Below are 21,235 nucleotides of genomic sequence, written 5' to 3'. Positions count from 1 at the left end.
ATATATATATATATATATATATACACACACACACACACACACACACACACACACACACACACACACACACACACACACACACATATATATTTTTCACTTGTTCATTGATTAACTATTGTATTCGATTTCTATATGTTAATTCGTGCTTTGCTTGTCGTATGTATTATGTATTGTCTGGTGGCGACATGAATATAAGTGTAATTTGAGTGTGTCGCCACCACGTCTTGTCACTATATGTTTCAATAAAAATTAAAATTAAAAAAAAAACATAAAAACGTCAAAAACACGTCAAAATAAGCCTTAGCCTAAATATCTGCTTGGAGACTAGAAATATAACTTAACTCACCGTCTTGGAATTCCCAGCTCCTGCCGTGCTCTAAGTTGAGTCCCTCCAGTCCCGAGTCTCCGGACTGGGTTCGTGTTTTCTTTACGTGTTCGTTTGCCATGGCAACTGGGAGGTCACCAACCGACGCCCAGGTACTCTTGTTTCTTATAGGCGGAACTAGGAACTGAAGAAAAAAAAACCTTCGTTGCTACTTCTCTGGACGTAAATCTAATTGCTTGAATTCGATCAAGGAAAAGGCCAGTTCTCAAAATTACCTAGAGCACATTCGTATCCTCCATAGCATGCTAAAAACTGGGGGTTTTGGGGTCTTCATGGTCTTTGGGAGCTTTTATGTGCTATTTTCTGATTGCACATAGACAACATAGCCGGCCTGGTTGAATTACCACCGTTTTTTTTAACTGGGCTAATCAGAAAACAGCCGAAGACCACCAAACCCCCAGTTCTATAAGCCTGCTACGGAGGCTATCACATTCGCATTTATCTGTAATACTAGATGTAGCTATAGTAACAAAGTAAAGCAATACAGGGACATAAAAGATAACAACATAACCTGAAACGTCCTGAAAATAAAATATCTGTATTCATATGTGCACTGAGCTATGCAAAACAATTCTATTACCCCGTAAATAATTTCATTAGGTTGGTAAACGAATGAATAGCAAAGTTCTTTCATCACAACCATTTATTTTTCACGAGCCGACGTCTGTCATCTTCATCAGGGCGATTCTGACTGGTTTACTGTGCACTGACACTAGATGTTACTTGGTGCACTAAATGGTTGTGATGAAAGAACTTTGCTATTCAATTCTATTACTATGTACCAAGTATCAAATTAAGAGAAAGTACAGTATACCTATGGCTGATGCAACCAACTCATACTTTTCTGACTACCATGTATGCACGCTGGTCCTACAACCGTACTGACAAACTATGAAATAGTTTCAAAACATCCGGACATACTAGTTGTATACTATGTTAAGCCTCGGTCACAACCCGCCGCACGTGCTTTTTGTCCGTACGTTTTTTTTGGGGGGAGGGGGGGGGCACGTCAGCTACGTTTTTCTGAAAACGTGCGTTGTACGCTCATAGGCTGTACAGGGCACGTATGAGTAGTGAATCCGCAGACCGCACGCATGAAAAGTTTTACATGCACTTAAAGTTCTACGGCGTGTCTGCGTGCTCCCAAATCCGTAGGATTCCGTACGGAGGCGGTACTCACCACGCACGGATGCCCTACGTTTGCCCACGTTTTTGCACGTAGACAGCACGCAGAAGCACGTACATTTGTACGGCGGGTTGTGACCAATGCTTTACCTGGAGAAAACCCTCACGTATTCAGCGTAGTAACGGAAGAATCTGTCGGTTCTACGTGCCAAATTCGGATCGATTCGTGTCCGGTGATTGTGTGAAGTACAAACACTCACATCGTTCGCAAACACAAAATAGCTTTTTCCTGCACGCCCTCTCAAACATTAGTAGGCACTTCATGTTAAATAAACCTCTGTAGAGTCAGTGTGTTTTAGATTTGTTTGTGTGTCAAATGATGCTATACATTTTCAATGCCTTTGGTGTTACAATTGGCAAAACGATTAGCCATAGAATGAGTGGAGGTAAAGACTACCATGCATAGTGAAGTATGAATTCAGTAACGTTTGATGGCATATTGCCACCCTCAATACCCAACCGGTCAAGACTGTTTCCTTTCAAAGGAGTTTTAGGGTAAAATTCGTGAGGTACTAATAACTCTGAAATGCTGCTATAGGGCATTGGGTAAGGCTTTAGGTGTGTTTCCGAGTACAACAGTGTATTCCTGACATTTCATTGTTGTATATATATGTACGGCATAGGAAGACACATCACATATGTAATTTAACAAAGTCTGTTACCGCAACTAAAATCTCCGTATAAAGTATATACATACTAACGTTAGTAAGTTGAGAGTAAAAATATTTGCCACACCCTTTGGCGCGTATATTTGCTCACGTAGAACCTCCGCAGCAAGTCACAAATCAAAGAAATCACTACGTGCATAATTTGGCTTTACGTCTGAACCGCGACCTACCAAATGCAAAGTGAGAACTCTATCCCTAGACTAGGCGTATTTCATGGGTCCTGTAAGGTGTAAGTAGTCTAGCCTCTACCAGGCTTCGGGAGGCGGCTGGAAAGAGTAGACATCGGCCAAATAGAGAGATAACATTCCATGGCCAGGGGAATTGGTCTGCTGGGAGAAAACATTCGTGCGGTAAAATGTTTTCTCCCAGCAGACCAACTCCCCTGGCATGTTATCTCTCTATTTGGCCGATGTCTACTCTTTCCAGCCGCCTCCCGAAGTCTGGTAGAGGCTATAAGTAGTCCAGAAAAGGTATTAAACTTTCTTCTTACCGCAGAGTCTTCCTCGTCTGACGTGTCGGACTCGTCTCCCGACTCCCCGGCAAACATGCCCGTCCAGTCGTCACCCTGTAAATCATTCAGAAAGTTGCGTCATCACACGTACTGTGTTCCGAAATACCTGTGACTGCCAGGTGTTGGGAGGGTGACATTGCATGGATTCTTGTACACAAGCTACAGATTTTAATCATAGGCTTAAACTGTAAGCATAAGCTAAGGCCACACCATATTTATTTTATGGATGACATCCGCGCGCGCATTGATTTTCGCCTTTTCTCCCCCCAAAAAAGATCACGTCCTCCGAGGATATGGCCTGGCTCTAGGCCTGGGTAGTCCATGGTAGTTAGCGACAATACGGAGCCGGTGGTAACTCTGGAGGATGGCAGAGCCCAAGCTCCTCGACTCAAGAACTTAGTACATACGTACAGTGCCGATTCATAAATTCCACAAAAGGCCAGCATTTGCCTGCTTGTATAAAAAAATTATTTGATAGTTTATTTCAACACCAAAAGCAAACCTTGCAGCAGGGATGAGAATCCCTGAATTGAAAGAGTTTGCGTACAGAAAATAAAAGTTACAATAGGCAAAACAAACACTATATACACACCCTCATATACACTATAATACATAAAGAATTTGTACCAAGCAAAAAACTATATACAGATGAGGTGTATGTTGCTATGTACTGCTATGTACTGCAGCAAATTCGCTATGTACTGCAGCAAATTCACAACACCAGCTTTGTATTCCCATGGTTTAGTAGCATTTTTATGTTTGGCCGGAATTTTTTATTCGCCCGCGCGCACTAGTTTGGGGGTCTTCAGAGGATGTCATCCATAAAATTAAGGCGGTGTGGCCTTACTGTGAACACGTATGGAAAACGAAACAACAGGAAAACGCTGTCGTCCGATCGCTGGTCGTTTGCTCTTTGTGATTTGCTACTTTATGTTTTAGTACTTTGGTAGTACAGTCTACAAGCATTAAAACAAGCTAGCTTCCTTTGACTTGCTTATAGATTTCTGATATCGGAAGAATTGGACTCTCAGAGAGCATCCCTACAATCTCACTATTCACTACTTGGAGAACACACGTATGTACATAAGGCCACAGCAAGTAAATTTTATGGATGACATCCTCCACAGAGTCCAAATCTAATGCGAGCGGGCGAAAAAAAACAAGGCGGGCCCAAAAAAAACAAGGTTCCTACAATTAAACATCTTGACTCAATCATTGTACAAATGGTTTTGATTTAGTGGGAGCATCTGTTTGTTTGTTTTTATTAGATCTAATAAAAACAAACAAACAAACAAGTGGGAGCATCACATATACACAGCCAGCATCACATATCATTGCATAAAAGTAAGAAACAAAGCATTAAATCAGAGCCTTTTCTTGTCTCCTCTCTTCATAGTTATCTGTCATCCACCTTCCGGCATGGCAACAGACATCTTTGCCCATTTTCGGCATGTTGACCACTGTCAGAGAGCAACAAAATTTCTTTTTTTTTTTTTCTCTCTAAAGCCAGGCAAAAATTAATGCGGGCGCTGATGTCATCCATAAAAATTACTTGCTGTGGCCTAAGCACTCAGTTAAACATTTACTACGAGTTAGATTTGACCTCCTCTTACCGTTGCACTGGACTTTTCATCACTGTCGTCCACGAGTAGCAACCCTTCGTTGTTTGGTCCTGGTAGGTGCTTCTCGAAAATTCCATAGCTATCCTGGAAGCTCTTTTTGGAATACCTGTATCTAGAGATGCTTTGGTTGTTCTCAAAATCCCTATCGGAATCCTCTTCGTAAGAACCGTCGTCTTCTTGCGATATGATGATGCTCGGGGTTTGGGGTTCGGAGCCCGAGCTGCTTGAAAAACTGCCTTTGGAGATTTTGCCGTCCTCTTCGTCTGTGTGTGCTGTGGCCTTGAGTACTGTCATCCACCGATTCAGTTCGACTGCGTCCATCGCTGACAACACCATAGTCTTGCCATTGGCCTCGGTGATTTTAAAAGAATGGGGTCTTTTCTCTGTCTCGTAGCTCTCCACCGTGGTGCCTGCGAGCGAGACTACGGCGTCAGGTTCACCTTCCATCTTCTGTGACTTGTAGCAGTAGACCTTGCTGCCGCTCACAACGCAGTAACACTTGGACCATGACAGTTTGCCCTTCCTGTGAAGCTGCCCAGAGATCACTGCATCTTCCCATTTCGTGTTGGAATCGCTTCTCATGTACTTCGATCGAACAAGCTGTCCGGCTACTTTGTCTTTTAACGTAGACACTTTGTGTACGATGTTAGCCCCTAACTTCTTTTTCCTCTGTTGCATTGGTGACTTGTTGCCGCTGAAGAGTTTGGAGACTACCTTAGGTTTTGGGGAGTGCAGCGCCGCCTTGCGAGATAGTTGCGGCGATGTCCTAGGACTGCTTTCCCGACTCAGCGCTCCCTTATCTTTGGTCGGAGTCTGTAAAGAGGATATGGGTGCGATTTGAACACGTCTCTGGTCGTCTTCCGAATCGCTGCTACTGCATGTTGACTGGTTGACGAGCTCCATTCTCTTTCTAGCCTGCTTTGGAGACGGTTTGTACGCGCTTAGCCTCGAGACTGCGTTCTCCTCCGAGCTCTCGCCATCTTGCTCAGTGCCCGAATCCGTGAAGAAGTCGGGGTCTAGTTCGGAGGACGCCGTTAGCGTTTCCACCCAAGACTGTACCTCAGCTTCGTCCTCGGCGCTGAACACTAACTCCGCGTCTTCGAAGTTTTCGTACGAGAGTTTGAACTGGTACTTTCCCATCCCCGAGGTGGTCAGGCTACGCGCTCTCTTGAGAGTGTCTTGTCGTTTTTCGTCGCGCTCGGCGCAGCAGTCCGGATCGCTCGCCTCCGCACGGACCTTTTCCGACTGGAACGTGAGAGCTCTGACGTCGTAGCCGGGTAAGACGAGAACCTTGGCGGCTTGTTCTGAAGTTTCCTGCTCGAACATGCAGAACAACATGTCCGCTACCACGCACCAGTACCTGCAGGAATGAATGAATGAATGAGTGAATGAATGAATGAGTAAATGGTTTATTTTGAAAGAAAAAAAGTTATTCAAAGAATTCGCCAATATTTCCCCACATTCTTCATATCACAACCAACAACAAAAGACTATATTATTGCTAAAGTCCACCAACCCATTTATTTTTGAAAGAGACGGACAATTCATCTCCCACTGCCTCCTGAGAAGAAGTCAAACCCCCTAATAGCATGACAAGAATAGTTTGATAGAATAGAATAGATCTGAATAGCAGTTACTTTGTTCCTATTACCTGTTCACATATTGCATATTTACTTTTTATCCTCCATGTATACCAACGTTATTAGATTTAAGTAGAGATAGTAGGTTCGATAAGTATATCGTACACGTAGAACTTCATGTTAGCAAATAGTCTTATATCACCACATTTTTCTTGTCAATGTCTGTATGCAATTAGCCCTCGGGCATGAATTTGCAATAAACAACTTCATATTACTTAAAGCCATTTTGCTGAATTGTTGAGTTTCATGTCTTATGTATGATATTGTAGTAATTTGTATTTCATGTTAATAATGTTTGATATTGTATTGTTTGGCATCTGTTTGATTGATATTGTATTATTCTGTATTAATTTTATAATGTAGTGTTTGGGAGGACAACTTGTAAAGGTGTCAATGCACCTGTTTTGCCCTCCCTTCCACTTGTATATTTGTACTTGTGGTAAATTCAAATAAACAAACACATTTCATTACAATACTTTTAAAAAGACAATGGTGGCATTTACATTCATAGTATGAAATAAGTCATTTTTATGAATATCTAGTAACAATTCCACCACAACTTAATATTCCATAAAGTTCCCATTAAAAATGAATAAAAAAAGGTAAAAACCTTAATATATAGATGCACATAAAGTAATTTTGTCAAACAGCTCTAAAACAACTCTAATGCATAAGTTCGGCTTCTTCTCGTTTCTGTGTGATGTTGAAATATAATTTGAGATGGGTTTGTTTAATACAGGATGATCAAAGCGCATAAGAAAGATTGATTTTTCAATATTAGTCAGGAATCAGAAGTTTGGAAACGTTCTTGTAATATTTTCTTTTATCTAAGGCGACAGCAAGTAATTTTTATGGATGACATCAGCGCGCGCATTAATTTTCGCCTGATTTTGGGGGGAAAAACTGGGGATTTTGGGGAGAAATTTTGTTGCCGAAAATAGGCAAAGATCTCTCTTGCCATGCCAGAAGGTGGATGGCAGATACGATTGATCATGAAGAGAGTAGACAAGAAAAAGCTCTGATTTAATATTTTGTTTCTTACTTTGATACAGTGATATGTGATACTGGCTGTGTATATGTGATGTTCCCACTGAATCAAAACCATTTGTACAATGTTTGAGTCAAAATGTAGGAACCGTGTTTTTTTTTTCGGCCCGTCTTGTTTTTTTTCGCCCGCTCGCATTAGATTTGAGTCTGAGGAGGATGTCATCCATAAAATTTACGTACTGTGGCCTAATGCAAAATGACTATTTATATAATACTGGTTTACCTGTTGCCGTCCGTCTCTGAGTACAGCCACCCCTGCTGGTCAGGCGCCGTGAGATCGGACAGCGCCACGGGGTGACTGAGAACGGGCAGCTCAGGTCGAGTCTGCGACAGCGCGAGCTGTAACGTGTGGCTGATGGACTCCCGTCTCCGCCCGCCTGGTTTCGGCGGCGAGGTTTTCCGCACGTCGAAGGTTGGGAACGAGTCGTAAGTCTCAGTCATGATTGGAGGACGCCCTTTAGTCTTCTTCCCAGGTTCCTCAGGAATGCCCTCCAGACGGCCCTCCCGTAAGCCTCTCAACTGGAACACAAGAGAAAAGGAGTTTTTTTTCTATTCCAACATTTATTACACGATATGGCAACGGCACACATATTTATGCTGCCACCATGGTTGGACAACAGACATACTCATTTTCAAAGTAAAGCCTTTTCAAAGTTCAGAGTAATTTTCAGAGTAAAGCCTTTCAATTGGAACAGAAGGGGAAAAGTTTTTTTTTATTCCAACATTAGGCCACAACGATTTAATTTTATGGATGACATCCTCTGAAGACCCCCAAACTAGTGCGCGCGGGCGAATAAAAAAAAATCCGGCCAAAAATAAAAATGCTACTAAACCATAGGGATACAAACTTTCACAAAGCTGGTATTGTGAATTTGCGGCAGTACATAGCGACGTATACGACACACCGGCACATGCTGGCTTTTTGCGGAATTTACGAATCGCGCGCGCGGCACTGTACGTATGTACTAAGTTCTTGAGTCGTGGAACTTCGGTAGCCTGGGTGCCGTCCTCCAGAGTTACTACCTCCGTATTGTCGCTAACTACCATGGACTACCCAGGCCTAGAGGCAGGCCAGAGCCTCGGATGGCGTGATCTTTTTTTTTTTTTTTTTTTTGGAGAACGGGCGAAAATCAATGCGCGCGCGGATGTCATCCATAAAATTAAATCGGTGTGGCCTTATAGTACAAGACATGGCGACGGCACACTCAAGTTTTTTAAAACTTATATTTATTTATGCCGTACACCATTAATGAACAACAGACCTGCTCATTTTCACCTGAGTAAAGTGATGAAATCCGTATATAAAGTGCCTTTCTCAAGGGCACAAGATCGGTGGCATGCCAGGATTCGAACTCGGGACCTCTTGGGTCCGAGCCGAACGCCCTGTCGTCACGCCACACTAGTCTCCACCAGACTCCTTTGCAGACTGAATAAATAGTAGAAATCGGCTAAGGGAGACATCATTTGCCAGCTAGGGGAGTTGGCCGGCCATAGAGGGTCCAGCTTGCCTGCAAAGCAATAAACGGCTTACTCTGGTACTTCGCACCTATCTAAAACCCATTTGTGGACTTCAAAGAGGATAGCGAGTTTCCACAGACTCCGTGCTGGCAAGCTGGACCCTCTATGGCCGCCCAACTCCTCTGGCAAATGATGTCTCCCTTAGCCGATTTCTACTATTTATTCAGCCTGCAAAGGAGTCTGGTGGAGACTAACGCCATACGGCCCCACAGAGAAGAAGTTGAGGGCCTGTACAGACCCGGAAGAGGTCATTGACAGCCGCTTGAAGTATTCCAAGAATTAGCCACCCAGTCCTTCACCGAGCCCGATATGCTCGATACGGCCCGTAAAGCTCACACTTGAGAACACCGTTAGGAATGTGTAGGAGTTGTAGAAGTGAAATTGGAACCGGGTAAACTTTGCTATTCACACAAGTACAGTCTTGAAAATTACAACGTGGAAAAAGGGGTCGATTGTTTTTACAGTATAATCCCTACAGGTGCAGGTTTATGCCTGATTAGACCACACCAAGTAAATTTTATGGATGACGTCTACGCGCGCATTGATTTTGGCCTGTTCCTAGAAAAAACAAAAACAAATTCCGCTTCCTGTAACTATGACCAAAGAGTCACGACAGTGCCGCAAATCGATAGATTGACGTGAAACCCGTAACGTGAAATGGGTAAAGAGCACATGCTTTGTTTCTGCAGGCCTGCAAAATGTGATGAAAGAAACAGGACAGGACAACAACTGCTGTTCCACCTGATTTATTGCTGTTTTGATGATGAATAAAAGACTTCTTGCTTGTTACACTGTGTCACCTCATTCAATTTGTGTCCTAAGATTTGTCGTCTCTTATTATACATATATATTAGCATCTTGTTTTTAGGGCCCTTCTTGTTTTTTTTCGCCCTCTCGCATTAGATTTAGGGTGTCCAAAGGACGGCATCCATAAAATTTTCTTGGTGTGGCCTTAGTGTCAATAATCATAAAAATGCAAAACTTACAGACAGAGACAAAACTATTCTTCTCTTAACTACCCAAAACCCACAAATTTTAGAAAAGGTGGGACATTATGTCTTCCATAGCTTACGTTTTTATTTGTACTCTGTGTAAATGTTCTTCATCCTTTTTTCACTTTTCACCTTTTTTCAAAGTAGCCTTTGGGCATGAATTTGCAATAAACTTATCATTATAGAAATATTAAGGTTGTTCTAAAACCACACATCAATCTAGTTTTGGTCCTGGACGCATATTTGCTTATAGTCGTATGAATTTGACATGAAATTTTGAAATGTGAAATTATTAAGTTCCCTAGCTTTGGAATGAATGCATTTAAATGAAGCAGAAAAATTCATATTTCTTATGAAACTTGACAAACCATGTATCATTAGTTCTATATGCTCCTACATCTATAACTGCGTCAAGAAGCGAGAAGAAGTCGAACAATGTAAATAGTAGATCACATTAGTATGTATAGTTTAAGTATCATTGCTGTATCCTTTTCCTTGTCTATTCATGACCTGTACTTAGCTTGTTAGAGCACAAACGTACAATAAAGGTCATTCATTCATTCATTCATTCATTCATTCATTCATTCATTCATTCATTCATTCATTCATTCATTCATTCATTCATTCATTCATTCATTCATTCATTCATTCATTCATTCATTCATTCATTCATTCATTCATTCATTCATTCATTCATTCATTCATTCATTCATTCATTCATTCATTCATTCATTCATTCTATTAGTTCTGCGGCCTGAATTCCAATGATTAAAGAACTGTTGGCAGGGTCTGACGACATGCACCGGTTCCCAAGAGAAGGTCCTTGACTGTTCAATCCTCCATGAGACACGCCTCATTTATCAGCCAAAAGTGCACTTGTTGTGCTTGTGGACAATTTGTCAAACTAAGATTCCCAGTCGATTCAATACCATATATAGCCACTACATCATTCTGGCATTTTTTTCACAATACTTTAATCACTTAATACAACCGGTGCAATAACTCAATTGGTAGAGTGCTCGCTTTGTAACCGGGAGGTCGTGAGTTCAAACCCCGGCCGGGTCATACCAAAGACTTTAAAAGACTTTACAAACTTCTTTCTCTGCTTAGCACTCAGCACATATGAGAAAGAGTGTGGGAAGGTCAAACACACAGCACTACCAGCGGACTAGCCCCCTAGTGTAGTGCCTTGCACAACTGTGTGTCGCCCAGGGCCTACGAAATGGAAATGGGCACCACCCAACGCTCGGGCAAGAGCACGGGAAACCTTCTTTAATCACTTAAGGCCCGGTCACACTGGCCGAACTTTGCTGGAGCGTTCCTTTAACGGTAGGGACGGGGTCCGAATTTCGACAACGCTCGTCACCGCGCCCAAAATGTGGGGGGAAAAATAAAAACACGGCGTTGACTTAGCGGTGTACCGCTGAAGCCGACGTTGCTTTAGCGTTGGTTTAGCGGTAGCGAACGTTGGTATAGCGGTGACGCAAGCGTTGGTATAGCGGAGTTCTGCGCATGCGGTTTAGCGGCATACCGCTTGTGACTACGGAGTTGAACGGATCGTTTTGTAGTAGTACAAGTTCTGTTCTGTGTGTGGGGGGACTTATAGCTTTAATAAACATCATTTTGTTAATCTATTCTTGACTACGTTATTTAATTGATAATGAAAATAAAACTTTGCAGATTGCAAAGTTCCCCTGTGACCCCAATAAAGTGATTGCCCGTGTGACCCCTCTTTGAACATTTTACGTGTGGCCCCAAAATAATTGCACACTAGTGCACCAATCATAGCAAGTCTCTCAGCATCCAGGGTGATACATTTTTACTGTAACTTCGAGCAAATTCGATATAGATGAGGCCTGAACTCAACGGCAGCTCGATTCCAAATGAGCACCTCGTCCATTTCTTACCGTACTTATAGCCAAATTCTGGTCCCGCTCCGACACCTCTATACCAACGCCAAACCAAAGTTCATTGCCGACATGGATCGCTGCTTCAACGCCTGACACCGTTCCAGCAACCACGTGTCCGCTCGTAAAACGCTTGCAACCGCTCCAGCGAAGTTTGTGCAACGTTTGTGCAACGTTTAATCGCCGCCCGGGCAACGCTGGCGAAGCAGCGGTGGTCAAGCGTTCAAGATTTCTGCGTTGGCCTAGCGGACCCAAGCGTCCACGAACTTGCGTCTAGCGATGCCAAACTTTGACTGGGCGTTGGTGGAGCGGGGGTGAACTTTGCCGGAGCGGAAAATTTCCCCCTCCTCACTGCTCGCAATATTTTGTGCAGCTCAAAACTTTCGGAGCGGTAGGAGGGCCCCTCCAGAAACGTCAGCGGTGGCCGGGCGTACACGGCGTTGCTTTAACGGGGGCCAACTTCTGTTTAGCGGTGGTGAGCGGTTTCGAGCGGTGATGAATTTTATTCACCGTTCAAGCAACGCTCCAGCAAAGTTCCGCCAGTGTGACCGGGCCTTACATGTGAAGGGCGTGGCATAACACTCGTACGGTATGTTTTGACGCGGGAAATTCTGCAAGGCTATGATTAGGACACAAGACAAGTAATTTTTTTTTAAATCACTAAACAGCTGAATTGAATACATGCCCCACAACGTTCCTTATACTAGTATGTGCTGTCATAGACCTGATAAAAGTGCGACCTTACAATGGTAACAAAACAGCCGTTTCTAACACTTTTGGATTAAGTTTTCCACTCTATGCCTCACAGCTGAAAAATGACTCTCAAAATGGGACAAACTAATGCAGAACTCGCACATGATTCGGTATGATCAATCTTTATGATATACATAAATATATGTCTATTCTGATATTAGACATGGTCTTCTCTAAGCAACCTTACAATAATGATTTTGTGTCAGTATTAGAGGCACGTATATACAGATACAAACCCTACTTAAGACAATGTAATCTCATTCATGAAACTTCATGGTTATTGGCAGATTTCCTTCTACCTGCTAACCAATAACCAATCGATCTCAATGATAAACAAGACATCCAATGATAAAAAATAAAACTAAACACAATAAAATAACTAAGGTCTCGATGCCATGCCCTAGGGCAAGTTTACAGTGTAATCTATATCATTTAGCGAGCAAAATATCAAAGAGGCGGCAAAAAGCATAACTGTTACAATATTACTGTGACTGACTAGACAACGGTTATGTTCAACAATACAAGGTACATCATGCAATGTTAGTTACCTGTATCTTGAAGGGTCTATTAAAGTTCCGTAAGGCCCTACGGCCCCAACACGAAGAGACCACCATGACTTTTTCTAGAAGCTGACTGCCAGGTACTAACTCTACGCCTTGGTCACGAAATGCCGGCTATAAGCCCCACTTATCCTCCAAAACCATTGATCCAAACGTGCCAGGAGGACCCTCAAGTGGCATTCCAACCCTACAGGCCACATTCACCAGTTTCCCATCCCCAGAATGCAATGCGAAAATACGGGGGTAACCCTCATTTGCATAGGACTGGGAGGCATCGGAATGATCCTGTTGACGTTAAACAGCTAGCTTTTCCCTGTGTTTTGAGGTGTCGGGGCATTTTATGCTCAACATTAATTAAATTACTATGGGCCGAATCTGACAACAAATAGAGAATGAAGTTTTAGTGTTCTTTTCACATGGAACATGTGGTTTGTAACGTTACACCATCAGTATAGCGTTACCACTATAACGTTACAAACCACATATTAAAAAAAAATCATTCTCTATTTGTTTTCAGATTCAACCCATAATAATTTGATTAATGTTGAGCATAAAATGCCCCAACACCTCAAAACACGGTGAAAAACAAGCTGTTTAACGTCAACAGGATCATTCCAATGCCTTCCAGTCCTATGCAAATGAGTGTTACCCCCGTATTTTCGCATTGCATTCTGGGGATGGGAAACTGGTGACTACGGGATATCCCGATATCCCGGATGAGGACACTCGTGACGTCATCACGAGGGTGTGTTGTTGGTTCGAAATCCAATATGGCGGAGACACGGCGGCTCAAGTGCAGACCAAACAATGTGTAGTTGTGCGTGGGTAAATGTTGAATTAACGTTCACGGATGACTGACGGCTTGGCGGCATTTAACGTCTGTCAACGACAGATGGTTGTTATGTTATCGAGTTCTGCGCACGGAATTGCTAGCCTCCGTAGCAGGCTTATAGAACTGGGGGTATTTTCGCGCGAAACCTTCTCTCCGTGGCAAAAACTCCCTCGGCAGCAAATCGTCCCTCGCGGCGGCATATTACTCTCGTCGCTCAGAGAAAAAATAACGCCGACGCCCAACAAGACTGCGAAGGAGGCTACAGGCCGGCTATGTTGTCTATTTGCAATCAGAAAATAGCACATAAAAGCTCCCAAAGACCATGAAGACCCCCAAAACCCCCAGTTTTTGGCATGCTATGGAGGCTACGGAATTTGTATATATCATGGCACCTGTGTATTGGAAATATATTTTGCGTGGTTTCGACATGCAAGTCCAAAATCACATATAACGTTCCGATAATAGGTGATGGTAATATTTTTCAGCATATCTGTAATATCTGTGATATTGTATATAATGGAAATTTTACACTGAGACTTTGTATTATCACGGTGGTTTACTTTGCACATGTTGTTTACGGAAAAATTTAAACGTAAGGTCAAGGCCGTTTTCGTCGTAGGGTTTTGATACTGTTGAATCCTCAAGTTGAAGCTGTGACAGAAACAACGTTAACCGGTGACAAGAATCTAAAACAGCCTTGTTTTCTATAAGACGGCTGAATTTTGCAGGACACACATGCACTAATATCCCACAAATGTGGGGTCGTGTGGCACAGTCGGTAGCGCGTTCGGCTCACACCCCAGAGGTCGTGGGTTCGAACCCTGCCCATGTCACCGATCTTGTGCCCTTGGGAAAGGCACCTTACACGACTCTTCTCACTTTACTCAGGTGGAAATGAGTACCTAGCTTCGGTTAGAGGTCCCGTGTTTGGGACAGCCACACCCCATGCACGTTAAAGAACCCACCGCACTTATCGAAAAGAGTAGGGGACCTTCCCGGTGTGAGTGGTTCAAACCTTACAGTCCGGTCTTACGCAGCTTGTACATGTACGCACATGTACAAAACTGGTGTGTTGCGCCTAAAGGCGTAACACACCAGTTATGCGAAACAAACAAACAAAATGACTTCAGTTTGCAATCCGACATGCTAACGGGCCCGGGATAATACAGGCGGACTCTTTACTTGATTGTATCCCGGTTAAATCCTTTTATTTCAAATGACTGAGCTCAAATCGACCAAACACAGTGGGCTATTTTTTTTCGCCAATCTGAATCGGCTTGACCTTTCGCGGCTTTTGTTCGGGCGTATAGGACTACCTCAATGGCGCTTTTCAATGGGTATTTCAGCGTACTTAGCGACCCTTTTCTGTCGAGCGGAACCTTGATAGAATCCATGCCCCACGTTTTTCTATTGGCATATAAAAGAACAGAAAAGAACAAGAAACAGTCATGCCTTCAAATATCAGAATTATCAACCAAAAATTGAAGTGTTCAACAACTCGTATTTCCCCAGAACTATCGTAGACCAGGGTGCGTAGACTGGAACTCGTTGCCAACAAGCACAGGCAAAGAAAAGAACAGAAAAGAAAAAGAAACAGTCATGACTTCAAATATCAGAGTTATCAACCAAAAATTTAAGTGTTCAAAAACTCGTATTTCCCCAAAACTATCGTAGACTAGAACTCGTTGCCACCAAGCACAGTTGGGGCATCATCACTAGAAAGCTTTATACAACTCCTGCAATTAGATGTGCAAAGATTGAGTGTAGCAAGTCGTTCGGTGTGATATAGCTAGCTGCTGCCGCGCCGCGTGCCTGCGAAGCTGGTGTGTTACGCCGAAGGGCGGTTATACCGGCTATACAGATACAGATACAGGCAAGATCCCCATTTGTGAACACTGCTCTGGTAATCTTGTACTAAATCCCTTTAAAACTACTTTGTTCCAGGTGTTAGGGTCAGCGCACACAGAGAAAGGAGCACAAAAACGGGATAGGGTTGTAGTTGGTTTGACAGATAAGGTGGATGTATTGTTTTGTATATAATGTCCTTGGTTCTACACATATACGGGTGGGCTTGTTTCAATAGCCTGATCTCAGAACTACCAACTGAACTGTATTGAACATATGGCATAGTCCATCAAAAAATCACAAGCCCCCGAAATAGAAGTTTATTGGGTGATACAGTGTTGAAAAATATTATTAGTGAAATTCAGTTTTATCAAGAGAAGAAAATGAAACTATTATAATAATAATAAGTTCCGATCTAAAAAAATGGAATATTATAGCCAAAAAAATGTACTAAATTCTTTTAAATGGGGACGTATAGAAATGTCGATTTTTTTTTCGACATTGGATTACCAACAAGAGAAATACTGTTTATATTTTTCCTTAGCCTTCACAGAAATACTGATTATATTTTTTCCTTAGCCTTCACAGAAATACTGATTATATTTTTTCCTTAGCATTCACAGAAATACTGTTTATATTTTTTCCTTAGCCTTCACAGAAATACTGATTATATTTTTTCCTTACCCTTCACAGAAATACTGTTTATACTTTTTCCTTAGCCTTCACAAAAATACTGTTAATACTTTTCCTTAGCCTTCACAGAAATACTGTTTATATTTTTCCTTAGCCTTCACAGAAATACTGATTATATTTTTTCCTTAGCCTTCACAGAAATACTGTTAATACTTTTTCCTTAGCCTTCACAAAAATACTGTTTATACTTTTTCCTTAGCCTTCACAAAAATACTGTTAATACTTTTTCCTTAGCCTTCACAGAAATACTGATTATATTTTTTCCTTAGCCTTCACAGAAATACTGATTATATTTTTCCTTAGCATTCACGGAAATACTGTTAATACTTTTTCCTTAGCCTTCACAAAAATACTGTTTATACTTTTTCCTTAGCCTTCACAAAAATACTGTTAATACTTTTTCCTTAGCCTTCACAGAAATACTGATTATTTTTTTCCTTAGCCTTCACAGAAATACTGTTTATATTTTTTCCTTAGCCTTCACAGAAATACTGTTTATATTTTTCCTTAGCCTTCACAGAAATACTGATTATATTTTTTTCCTTAGCCTTCACAGAAATACTGTTTATATTTTTTCCTTAGCCTTCACGATCACAGAAATACTGTTTATATTTTTCCTTAGCCTTCACAGAAATACTGATTATATTTTTTCCTTAGCCTTCACAGAAATACTGTTTATATTTTTTCCTTAGCCTTCACAGAAATACTGATTATATTTTTTCCTTAGCCTTCACAGAAATACTGTTTATATTTTTTCCTTAGCCTTCACAGAAATACTGTTTATATTTTTCCTTAGCCTTCACCGTCACTTCCTTGTAATAATCAATACACCGTGCTGTAAGCCGGTTGTATCACGTTACACATGAGTAAGATGCCATGGCCTATTTCCCACGACTTCACAACACCTCGGTGGTTACCTGTAACTCACACTCCCTCCCTCACCCACAGAGCTGCATTGTACCCAACCCTCTCCAATCTAAATAACATTAGGCCACAGCAAGTAATTTTTATGGATGACATCAACGCGGGCATTAATTTTCGTCTGATTTTGGAAAAAAAAAAGAATTTTTTTTGGCTTCTGACAGTGGTCAACCTGCCGAAAATGGGCAGAGATGTCTGTTGCCATGCCGAAAGGTGTTTGGCAGATAACTGTAAAGAGAGGAGACAAGAAAAGGCTCTGATTTAATGTTTTGTTTCTTACTTTGATGCAGTGATATGTGATGCTGACTGTGTATAAGTAATATTCCCACGGAATCAAAACCATTTGTACAATGATTGCGTCAAAATTTTAAATTGTAGGAACCTTGTTTTTTTTCGGCCTGCCTTGTTTTTTTTCGCCCGCTCGCATTAGATTTGGAGTCTGCGGAGGATGTCATCCATAAAATTTACTTACTGTGGCCTAAATAACATAACCGCCGGCATTCAACCCTTAATTCAATAAGAAACTACAAAGGAGATCAGTGCCTGTGTGATACTAATGATCACCCGCGATGGTCGGAAGAACTTTGTGATATCCTGCTTTTCAGGACATCACGTCTCTGTATTGTATGCGGCTATCCCTTCTGAGACGGCGATTAAACCTCAGCAAGCGTACAGGCATACCTGTGTACCTTTCCTATAGGCCCAGAAAGATTAAAAGGTTTAAGTCTATACTTGGTAAATATATGTAGTTATACTTTCCTCATTGCTGTCACAAGTTTGAACCCTGTGCCAACTTTATCCAAGGAGATTTTAACCCCCTTGCTTTATCCATGTTTCTAACAGACATTTACACACGTGTAGGAAAAATATAGCCCTTTCAATGATGTCTAAAAGGGTTTGAATGAATGAATGAAGGTCTTATTAAGATGGGTGCAAACAGGGTGAAAGCGGTATATACGTATACAGTGACAGCCGTGCGAATACTATGAAAGACGCTGACGGGTCTGTTACTGGTATGTTTGTCCGGACAAATATTTGTTGTGTCAGAGAGACACTCCACAGCTGCACGGCTCTCTACACTATATACGAGAAAACTTCATTAACCAAATAACAGAGCCGAAAAAACACAACATACGGTCTCGATGTTACTAGTAATCCGTCCAAAATAGAGTCCCGTGACACTCTTCTGTAAGCTTAACAAACCTTAAGATCTTAATTAGAGACATTTCAGGAACATCATGGCGGACTGAACTGTCCTATAAACACGGAATGTAAAACTTAAATGGTTGATTTGATACGTGGTGAAATAATAAACTTCAATATGCAAATATATGCCAACTTAGAAGTCAAAATCGTCTCTTTGCGTTCTATGACACCCAGGCCAGGTCTTACTATCTTCGCCAGAGGCATCTTATAAATACTATGATGGCGTCCTATAAACACGGAATATAACACTTAAACGGTTGGTTCAATACATGATGAAAATATATCATAGATATACCTATAAGCCAACTTAGCAATAAAAATCGACCCTTTTCTATGTCACCCAGACAAACTCTCGTTATCAAGTATACGAGCACACACGGAAACTATATGATAAAAATATTCCAAGAAGTAAAAAGATAGTCCAGATTTTTTTACCTGCTTGTCCTTTTCTTGTCCACACTTCACCCAGTCAGGTAAGAACCTCGACACCTTGTTCGTGGACTCGTGCTTTCTGCCGAACATTTTTAGCACGAGTCTGTTTCCCTGTCTGAACTGTTTCACCGAGGAAAGCAGAACTGTTTATCCGCAGATCTAGCGGCCCTCCGTGCCCCGTTACCCTGAGATATTTCCATGTGAATAAGCGGAATGGGAGAGGAATGGGCGTTCTTTGTGTCCCACAAGTGAACCCATGTCCAAACCAGCCGAGAGGCTAAACTCAAGAGCGCCAGCCAACCGTACATGCGCACAAATCGCTAGAGCCAAGCGTGACATAAACAGTTTAAAGACAACCCTTAAGGCGTGTTGACATGGGAGTTGGACAAGGAAGGATGTGTGTTTTCATAATCTCCAAGCAGATATTTCGGTGGCTTCTTAAAGACAACCCTTAAGGCGTGTTGACATGGGAGTTGGACAAGGAAGGATGTGTGTTTTCATAATCTCCAAGCAGATGTTTCGGTGGCTGCAAAATACAGTATCAAATTGGGTGGTAAGGCCATGTTGATTTGATTATATGGATGACATCCGCGCGCGCATGGATTTTCGGCCATTTCCAAAAAAAAAAGTTTTCAACCATACTGTAAATCGTACAAAACAGTTGCAAAATGAGCAAAAATATACCGTAAGTTACAAAAAAATCTCATGCCAATGTCGCAGAATACCAAAATCGAACGAAAAAAGACGAAATTGTAAACAAACGGAATTTGAAGAGAAGATTATTCGCCAAACCATATTCTGTGCCATTTGTTAAACCTTCAAAACCACGTACATTTCATAATAGAAACAACACGCGCGCATCAGTTTTGGGGCTCCCGGAGGATTTCATCCATATTATCAAATCAACATGGCCCAAACGGATACAGTCTGGCCAATGGATACTGCATGACCAATTTGATACTGTAATTTTGCAGCCACCGAAACATCTGCTTGGAGATTATATTTAAAGCCTTTCAAAGCGATTTCAGGGCAGATGATTTTCAAAGTCAATTTTTTTATAGAAACTTTATTGGAAGTCCATGCCCAAAGGCTAATTGCAAGAACATGGTAACACAAATAAACAGTAAAAATAATAATAATTAATACATTAATATATTAGCATTAATTATTATTATTACTGTTACTTTATTATTTGTTATTATTATTGCTACTTTAGATATACATTTGTAGTTATTGTTGGGTTTGACTTCTTTTCCGTGTGCAGTGGAGTATGAAATGGCCGACATTTTGCGAGATATATGAATTGGGAGGTGTTAATAGAAATGCAGTTATTTGTAGGCTGGGAAGGTGAATAAAGCTGGGGAACATTTTGGTGACCATGTCAAATAAATTATCTCTTTCGGTGCTATAATGAGGGCAATGACAAATAAAGTGCATTTCATCCTCCACTGCGTTTCCTGTACATTATTTAAATATTCTGTCGTTAACAGACAATTGTTTGTATCTAACCTTTTCTATTTCTAATGTATGATTATATGTTGAATCAACCCTATCCCATAGCATACTGATATCTGCAAAAACGCGGATACTTGTTTCGTATGATAGACTGGTTATAGCTATTTATTGTTGGTACTCCTCACGAAGTTTTTTTTTTTTTTTACTATTAGGCCACAGCAAGTAATTTTTATGGATGACATCAGCGCACGTATTAATTTTCGCCTGATTTTGGAAAAAAACCAATAAATTTTGTTGCCTTCAGACATTGGTCAACATACCGAAAATGGGCAAAGATGTCTGATGCCATGCCGGAAGGTGGATGGCAGATAACTATGAAGAGAGGAGACAAGAAAAGACTCTGATTTAATGTTATGTTTCTTACTTTGATGCAGTGATTTGTGATGCTGGCTGTGTATATGCGATGTTCCCACTGAATCAAAATCATTTGTACGTACAATGATTAAGTCAACATTTTAAATTGTAGGAATCTTGTTTTTTCGGCCCACCTTGTTTTTTTTTCGCCCGCTCGCGTTAGATTTGGAATCTGCGGAGGATGTCATCCATAAAAATTACTTGCTGTGGCCTTATAAAGACTTCCCTTGCCGTCCTGAATTGCAATGGATGCCTCTAAGCGATTCGTTGGTTAAAGACTACAAATAATAAGGACCTCATTATAGACTCAATGCTCAGTGCGTTTGGTTTATACCACTGTGTTTGTTGCTATACAGAACTAGAAATGCTTCGCATTTTTTGGACTGGCCCTTGAGTCAGTAGGTACTAGTACGTGGGCGACCGCATTTTTGTGTGGAAAATGAAACAACTCTACCTTGTCCCAACGGCATGCAATTGTTTCTGTGGCCGGTTAGGCCATGTTGATTTGATTATATGGATGACATCGATCCTCTGGGAACCCCAAAACTGATGCGCGCGTGCGAATAAAAAAAAAGTTTGGCCAAAAAAAAAGTTGCCTTCATTATAAAATCTATGTGGTTTTGAAGGTTGAACAAATGACACAGAGTAT

General features: G+C 41.5%; 1 protein-coding gene across 2 annotated transcripts in view; it reads right to left on the bottom strand.

Annotated features, from left to right (window-relative positions):
• Positions 1 to 19,040, bottom strand: part of LOC109480007 — a 26,442-nt gene extending 7,402 nt beyond the window's left edge. Inside the window, exons 1-5 of one of the 2 annotated variants that reach the window (XM_019782123.1) lie at positions 18,721 to 19,040; positions 7,282 to 7,577; positions 4,363 to 5,731; positions 2,729 to 2,803; positions 347 to 509 (exon numbers count right to left, since the gene is read on the bottom strand). In XM_019782123.1, coding sequence (XP_019637682.1) covers positions 347 to 509; positions 2,729 to 2,803; positions 4,363 to 5,731; positions 7,282 to 7,577; positions 18,721 to 18,807 — 1,990 coding nt within the window. In that variant the 5' untranslated portion in view covers positions 18,808 to 19,040. Of the gene's footprint in view, positions 1 to 346; positions 510 to 2,728; positions 2,804 to 4,362; positions 5,732 to 7,281; positions 7,578 to 12,776; positions 12,921 to 18,720 lie in introns of those variants that run through there. The other variant, XM_019782124.1, reaches the window with a different exon arrangement.
• Positions 19,041 to 21,235: the final 2,195 nt, after the last annotated feature.

The sequence above is a fragment of the Branchiostoma belcheri genome, unplaced genomic scaffold (genome assembly GCF_001625305.1).
Source record: "Branchiostoma belcheri isolate BF01 breed outbred unplaced genomic scaffold, Haploidv18h27 scaffold5, whole genome shotgun sequence".
Lineage (NCBI taxonomy): Eukaryota > Metazoa > Chordata > Leptocardii > Amphioxiformes > Branchiostomatidae > Branchiostoma > Branchiostoma belcheri.
This window is presented reverse-complemented; position numbering and strand designations above follow the sequence as displayed.